Here is an 8,338-nt window from a genome sequence, read left to right as displayed (position 1 = left end):
TTTTATGATACTGAGAACCTCACACAATTTAATGAATATCTACATGTGTTGCTGCTGGAAATGGGGAGAGCATTACATGGTGTGGCTTCCATGTGTATGCATGTATGTATATTTCTCTTTAGATCTTAGTTGTGATTTTTTTTTTTTAGTTTCAGTAGAACTGGTGTAAGTTACTTTCACAGAAATGTGCTAGACACTCTAAGTGCGACAGCAGGTCTGGGAGCTTCTAAAGGCATCAGCAAGCATTTGTATGTGCACAGTAGGGTTTATTTTTATTTTATTTTATTGTTATTTATTGAAATTACTAGTCTATCCTATTAAAACAGTGTGCAGGATGGTTTTCCTCATTAAAAAAGATCATATTCAACAAGATAAACTTAACAGTCATAAAAGGTGAGACATCTGCTGCCAATAATGTGAGAGGCAGTTTTGACAATTCTCCCTCCTGTAACCTTCCACACCTCTCACGTTTTTCTGGGGTCCCCAAGGCCTCCAGAGCAGCCTTTTAGAGAGCTGCCAGAGGGGTGGGGAATGAGTAAAAATAACCTTTCCTCACCCCCAACCCCTTCCGGACTGTGTTACATTTATGTAAATAATGGAAGGTAATTTTGCACAGGCATGCTTGCATTATAACTGATAACAATTTACATTTCAGGTAGGCTAATCCTAAAGCAGTAAAAGTCTGCCATTGGTCTAATAATGACTGATGGCAAACCTCTATCTCCCCCTCCCTTAAAAAAAAAAAATGTCCAATTTCTCATTGACATACTGAAACTATCATTTGTAGCAAGATCATGGCAAATCAAGCTGGAGAGGTGGTGGAGAAGCAGCCTTGTTTGTACAACTTCATCATTAATCTTCACAGATTAATTGAATTGACCAGATCAATTGGTTCCTAAGAGCATTTGGAGGAGTGGAATATAGCTATCGAGAGTGCCACTGTGAAAAGCGGCAGACAAACAATGCAAATTGATTTCCCCTTTCATTCCTTTTATAAAATATCAGCAATCTTTACTCTGGGATGGAGTGATCTGGGTGATACGTTGTTTGTGGCAGCATCAGATATAGGTGCCCCAGCTTGCTTTAAATATCAAACTCCAGTACCAACGTTTTATCCAAGTTTGTTGCACTGTCCTCCTTTGGTAAAGAAACACATTTCCAACCCTGCAATGAGTTATTAAAAACATTGCAGCTAATGTTCAAAGCTTATCAACTTCTGACAAAAGGAGCATCTGGAAGAAGCAGCCAGCAGCCTGGGATTGCTGGTTAATATCCTGCGTTTGGAAGAGAGCACGGTCAGTGTGTGGAAAAGAATATTTCCCTGCCGCTGTGGGGCTTTAAAGGTGCCAGCTCTAGCGAGGCTCTCCTAATCAGCCTTCCATCAGTTCTTGCCTAGGCATATAAAAACCTTCACCAGGGGGGAAATCTGAGATTGCTCCTTGTTCAGCACCAGGAACTGGGGACAGCTCTCTGCAGGCAAACTTGAAGCCCGTTTCCCCCTGCTGTGGAGAGAGAAAATTGCACAGGCCACTATGCAGCCAGCAATGATGATGTTCTCCAGTAAATACTGGGCAAGAAGGGGCCTGTCTCTGGATTCCGCTGTGCCCCTGGAACACCCACTACATGGCAACGTAACTGTAAGTATCATGAGCTGCGTCAATCTAGGATGAATAAATCCGATGTTTAAGACATCTTCAGGATTTCCCAGTAACTTCTTGGAACACATGCAGGATTCTTCTTTAAACAGATTTGCTTGCTCGGGCTACAGCTATGCTGGGTTGGTTGTCAGTTTTCTGCCCCCTGTCCGCCAATCCCATAGCTAGCTCAACCTATTTACGCACAAGTAATCAAGAAAGGATTTTATGGGAAACAAGCCTTTGCAGGGAGGAGATGTCTCTCACATACATCCTTTGAGTGACTTCAGTTCTGTGCCTAGATACAGAATTTAATCCGCTTTTGTACTGAAAGCTCACTTGCCTCACCTTGGGATTTGCAATATCTGCTTGGTGATTTTTTAAAAATAATTTTTACTTGTGAAGTCTATTTTTTTCTCTTATGACAGCCTAAGGCTATGATCCTAAGCACATGTGCTCAGAAGAAATCACATTTGAATTAATGAGTTTCCTCCAAGTAAAGCTGATGGAACTAAGGTGTTAGATTTATTTTTGAAACCAGTAATACCTACAGAAATTCAAAGGGTGTGTGTGAGCTGTCGTGGTTCAGGTGCATTGATATGTCATGCATGATAACTGTTGGCCATCACCGGTGATGTCATTTAAAACCAAAGTAAATTTCTGAATGATTTAGGGCTATGTGGACATAGCTTTAATTCTTTTATTTAATAAAAGGATCTGATTTAAATAATAAATGTCCCTTAGCTGACAGTAAGGCTTCTGACAAAGGAATGAGAAGGGAAACTATTTTCAGCGATTTCCCCTCTTCATGGCAGTCTCTGCACAGCCGTAATCGGCTTGACAGGGTTGGGGCTCCTCTAGCCAAGCAAGACCATTAGGTGCAACCCAGTGTCTCTGCCATAGCTGTGCATTCGAAGGGTAATCCATCTTTCCCTGCAATGAACCTTTCTTTGGGATTTCTTTTTTTTAAAAAGACTGGTGAATATTTGATGGCGACAGCAAAGCAGTCCCCTGCAACAATGAACATGCCAATAAATGTAGCTAAAATACACAAAATGAAGAACAAGCTGTTAAATGTCTTAATCTAAGTGAATTCTGCACATACATACCTGTTATTCGAAAGCAATTGAATATAAGAAAGTCAGTCCTTTCTGTTATCAAGTGTTTTTTGTTTGTTTGTTTTTGGAGATACTCACATTTTGTGATTCAGATCTTGGAAATGCATAACTTTTTGATTGTGTCAGTGATTTGTTAGTAGATGTACAGTAGTACCTCGGGTTAAGAACGTAATTCATTCCGGAGGTCCGTTCTTAACCTGAAACTGTTCTTAACCTGAGGTACCACTTTAGTTAATGGGGCCTCCTGCTGCCGCCCACGATTTCTGTTCTCATCCTGAAGCAGAGTTCTTAACCCAAGGTATTATTTCTGGGGTAGCAGAGTCTGTAACCTGAAGCATCTGTAACCCGAGGTACCACTGTATATCTTTTGTAAATGGACCTGCAAACATATAATCTAGTTTGACCTTACATTTGTAGCTTCTGCAGCAGTGGAAGCCAATGTCTGGAAACTCCCAAAGTAAATGCTTATATGTGTTTCCTGCCAAAGCAGGAAAAATTTATTCCTTTGTTAGTTTTGTTTGGTGGCAATATCACTGGATACACTTAAAGAGAGAGACGTACAGTAGGTCAAATTCCATCATTTCATTCTGTCAGGGATTCTTCAAATGTGATGAATTTCTATCTTCCACACAGAACACTTGTGTGCATGAAATAATGAAAATCATTCTGGTTTAGCTGCATATGCTGCCGGTCCCCCTGAGGAGCCACAATTTGACACAGCATCTCAACATGCCTACATTATGTGCACATGTAGCAAAATAGGAAAATCTCTTACTAGTGAAACTGTATTGTCATCCTTAAGCCAATTACAGTAGCCACAGGTTCTTTTAGATCCCACTTGAATGGAGATGAAATTACGCAATGCCCGGTCAAGAGTTTATGAACAGATCGTTCTATTTTAGCACATTACCATAACACATGGAGCAGAAAACAGATAATAAAATGATCTATATTTTATGTAGATCATGTGCCATCCCTCTGGGTTAGACAGGGGACAAGTCTTTTTACCACAGCACCAGAAAATGAAGCTAGATCTGGTCTTCAAAGACACCCAACATTGTTTCTGCTGTTTGGTTTTGCAGTGGTGGAGAGCAGGGAAATAAATGCCCAGTGCTCATACTCCCCCCTTTAATGAGGGTTCCTCTCTCTGCTTTTATGCCTCCCTGATTCTCTCACCTGATTTCAGTCCTGGCTGGTTCTTATAGGCTAAACATCATTTACAGTCCAATATATACAAATGTCAACAGCAATTTCTCCTAGCAGCAGCTTTCACATGTGGCTTTGAGCAAGGTGTCCTGGTAGGTTTAGGCATCCTGGTTGCCCCAGACATGACCTTCATCACACCTCTTGCGTTTTCTATATGTCACACCACACATAGTCATTGTTTGTGTATTAGCTAAATCATCTAAGTTGCGGCAAGTTCTCTAATTCCCAAGGTGTTTCCTGTGGTGGGGTTCCAAGAGAGTGGGCATTGACCAACTTCACAGCATGTAGAATATCTAACGATATATAGACAGAAAATTTCCACTCCCAGAGTCCCTCTGATATGGCCGTTTTTGCTTAAAACTATGTTCTCAGATTCTAGGACTTGTTTCAGTCTGAGGGTTTGGGAACTCTAGCATTGTTACACTGTCATATGTAAAAGCATTTCCCCACACAGTATCTTACAATAAATCATAACCTGTTTAGGAAGTTTGTCATGGTTGATGTGGCCCTGAGAACCCTTTGATTAAGTGTTTTTTCTTGTTTGCTTTCGTTCTTTGATTATACTTGCAATTTTCTAACAATTAGCAATTGTAAAGAGTGGCTTTCAGTGTATTAAGGCTTTTTATCTACTTCACATATTAGTTGTCTCATACATTAATGTGCATTCATTGACTTTAATAGAAACAACCTACTGAGTGCCCTCAAGTTAAATGATGCTGAGTATCCCTATCATCTTGCACTAAAGAGTGCTAATTCAACATATCCTCTCTTCACAATGTGAGAATAAATACACAGTGGAAAATAAATAGGCACAAAGTAGGGGTGTGTGCTAAGCACAATATTCAGCTGGAACACAGATTTGGTGCTTTGGAAAATGCCCCTGTCTAAAGCACCTTGGAGACTACCTGATTTGTCTCAGGGTCAAAAGCTGTATCTGTTTCAGGAAAATGAAGCTTTATTCCCACCCCACTTATTATTATGGGAAAAGATATTTAAAAAGTTGTAACTTTTTCCATTTTGGCAGAATTAGCTGAAATCTACAGGCATGTGGCCCTTTCAGAGGGACTAAAGCCTGCTGAGATAGACAAATAGATCCAGGGGTATTTGTGTTGGTCATCTTTAAAATTTGATATATATATATTTTAAAGCCCTTTAACAGAATTGGATGAAATTTGCCATAGGACAGGGCAGGAGGAGATCAGAAGGGGATGTATCAAAAACAAGGAGTTGATCATGGTATGTATGACTGTTCTAGGTGAAGTCACACTGCCCACAAAATAACAGGTTTGCAGCCTGTATCTGCATCCGCTCTTTGGAAGCCATGATCAGTGCTTTGTATCAATTTACCTGATATGTCAGAAGTGATGCCTTCTGCAATAACCATAGTTATACAGGCCCTCATAACCTCTTAACTGGTAGTATAATGTAATAGGCGGGATTGTCCTTAAAAGCAGACCGGAAACTACAGTTTGTCCAGAATGTAGTAACCAGAGTAGTGGAGCATGTTACGCTATTGTTGTAAAAGCACCTAGATTAAAGCCTAGTATTTAAAAGCTTTAAAATCTCATATAGTTTAGACCTGGGCTATGTGTGAGGGAACTTTTAGCAGACATCTGAAGGCAGCCCTGTCTAGGGAAGCTTTTAATGTTTAATAGACTATTGTATTTTAATATTCTGTTGAAAGCCGCCCAGAGTGGCTGGGGAAACCCAGCCAGATGGGCGGGGTATAAATAATAAATTATTATTATTTATTATTATAACATCTCCCATATGTGCCTCTTCGCTCCTTGAATGAATCTAGCATCATAATCTTGCAATCTGGTGGGCAGTGGTTGTGATTTTAACGCGGGTGGTGCTGTGGTCTAAACTGAGCCTCTTGGGCTTGCCAATCAGAAGGTCGGCAGTTTGAATCCCTGTGACGGAGTGAGCTCCCGTTGATCTGTCCGCTCTCCTGCCAACCTAGCAGTCGAAAGCATGCCTGTGCAAATAGATAAATAGGTGCCACTGTGGCGGGAAGGTAAACGACGTTTCTGTGTGCTCTGGTTTTTGTCACAGTGTCCTGTTGCACCAGAAGTGGTTTAGTCATGCTGGCCACATGACCCAGAAAGCTGTCTGTGGACAAATACCGGCTCCCTCAGCCTGAAAGCGAGATGAGTGCTGCAGCCCCATAGTCGCCTTTGACTGGACTTAACCATCCAGGGGTTCTCCCCCCCCCCCCCGCCCTTTTACCTTTAGTTTATAGTATAGTGACTAGCAGCTATGTTATGCATTAAAAAGAGCAGCAAGCTCTTGTTGTGAGTGGCAATTGCAAAAAGGTGAGGCTGAATTCTCTTGATCTGCTAAGTAGTGTTCCCCTCATTTCTAAAATTTCCTTCCAACAAATATTTGACTGTGCTGAATATTTCAGCCATGTAGGCATGCCATGAAGCTCTGTTAGGCAGGCTTTGAATAATTGTATCACCACGAATTTCACCATTTCAGTCTTTATTGTGTCTCTCTGACTAATTAAGCAAGGTCCTGAGCTGCCCCGCCATTGCTTCCATATTTATCCTGAAGAGTGCCTTCTAGCTTCCAGCTATAGGCTGCTAACTCTGAAAACACATTTAGCAAGTCATCCATATGATTAAACAATCACTTCATTAAACGTTTAGCGTTAATTGTGTTTTAATCAAAGCAGGTCCCTCAGGAAGAGTACTCAGTGCTGAGGACTTGACTGTCAACAATTCTGCATTATTTTGACTTCAGTGAGGAAATGATTTCCCCGCCCCGCCCCCAAACAGCTATATGTTTCTATGTGGAATCTCATTTTAAAGCAAAACTGTTCTTCATATATCTTCCAAGTGTTACTTTTATGAAAACATGTCCCAATCAAACAAGGGAAATCTGTGAATAGGTTCAGGTTCCTTTGCTGCGTTAGGTCCTGCACAGAAAAAGGGATGCTTCAAAATCCACACAAAGATTATTAAACGGTTGGCAAAGAGAAGCACCCGACAGAAGTAAGCACAAGAACATTAAGAAAGTGTCTGCAAGATTAGGCAAATGGCCCAAATAGCGCAGCATCTTGTCCTCGCAGGGGCCAACCAAAGGTCTATGAGAAACCCGAAAACAGGACCTGAGCACAATAGCAGCACTCTCCCCATTTGTGAGGATAAGGTTGTCAATGGCTACTAACTCTGATGATTATGTTCTGTCTCCACTATCTGGGTATCAGGAATGAGCCAGCTCCAAGTGAAGATTTTCAGCCAAATGCAGAAAGCAGCTAGGAACAGGGAGGCTTTGATGTTAGTCAGACAAGGGAGAGCTGGCAGCTGCAGAATTTAGTTCTTCCTGACCTTGATGGGCGAGCTGATAAGACAGTAGCTGAGAGCAGGCTAGAACACAGCCAAAGCTCGCTGGAAGCTCAAATGGGCGTGAATACACAAGGAGACAGTTCGCTGGAAAAGGAAGAGGTTGGTACTAATCCAATCTCTCCGAGGAGTCGGCGAATAGAAGGCCTTCTAGACAGGAAACAAAACAAAAGACACAAGGAGCGTTGATTCAATATATTCTGTAGATACAGGAAGGAATCTTCAGAAGGGTCATCTTGAGTAATGGTGCTGGAGGCTTTGTTAGAGGCGTCTGAAGCTATCTGTTTGTTTCTGCAATAAATTCTCCTTTTTAATTATCTACACTTACTGTGTTATCAAGCTGGGAACCTGGACTCCTGACACCGAGGCAGTATGCTTCTGAATGCCGGTTGCTGGGAGGGGACAATGTTGTTCAGCTCAGGTCCAGTCCTGCTTGCGGGGCTTCCCAAAGGCTTCTGGTTGGCCATCATGAAAAAAGATTGCTGGACTAAATGGGCCACTGGTCTGATCCAGCAAGCTCTTATGTTTGATTTGATTCCAGCAACTTGTATTCAGAGACATACAGTTTCTGACGGTGGAGGTAGGACATTGTGGCTACTAGCATTTATAGCCTTAGTCTCCATAAGGCTACATTTCTATTGAATCTCTGCAAGGATGGCAAAAGATATATTGAATATCTATGGAATAATTTGGTATTGTTTAACCCTTTTCACCTGCCATCTCCTCTTCACTTAGGATCATTAGTATTTAAATAACAAAACTATCATAAATATGCAAGGCAGGATTGTTCCAGAGGGATACTTCTGAGATGAAGGCAAAACGCAGATAGCAGGCATCTCTCAGGGTTCACCATCCACTGCAAAAGGCCACCTTGCCTCACAAATCTCGTTAGACCATTTACCAATTTTCCATGCTCTAAAGAGGAAGATCTTTCCAAACTCCAAAGCCATAACTAAAGCACAACTATTTTTTATATTTAGAAAATCATAGCTAGTCTTTCATTTGGCTTATCCAAAATGGTGCCACTTTCCTT

The 8,338-nt window shown here is 41.4% G+C and overlaps 1 protein-coding gene across 1 annotated transcript in view; it reads left to right on the top strand.

The window, feature by feature from the left end:
• Positions 1 to 1,460: 1,460 nt before the first annotated feature.
• The window catches only part of TPH2 (tryptophan hydroxylase 2), a 66,169-nt gene continuing 59,291 nt past the window's right edge, over positions 1,461 to 8,338 (top strand). The window contains exon 1 of the mRNA XM_080971203.1: positions 1,461 to 1,637. Coding sequence (XP_080827329.1) covers positions 1,533 to 1,637 — 105 coding nt within the window. The 5' untranslated portion in view covers positions 1,461 to 1,532. The remainder of the gene's footprint in view (positions 1,638 to 8,338) is intronic.

The sequence above is a fragment of the Podarcis pityusensis genome (assembly GCF_964106645.2).
Source record: "Podarcis pityusensis genome assembly, chromosome: 10".
NCBI lineage: Eukaryota > Metazoa > Chordata > Lepidosauria > Squamata > Lacertidae > Podarcis > Podarcis pityusensis.
This window is presented reverse-complemented; position numbering and strand designations above follow the sequence as displayed.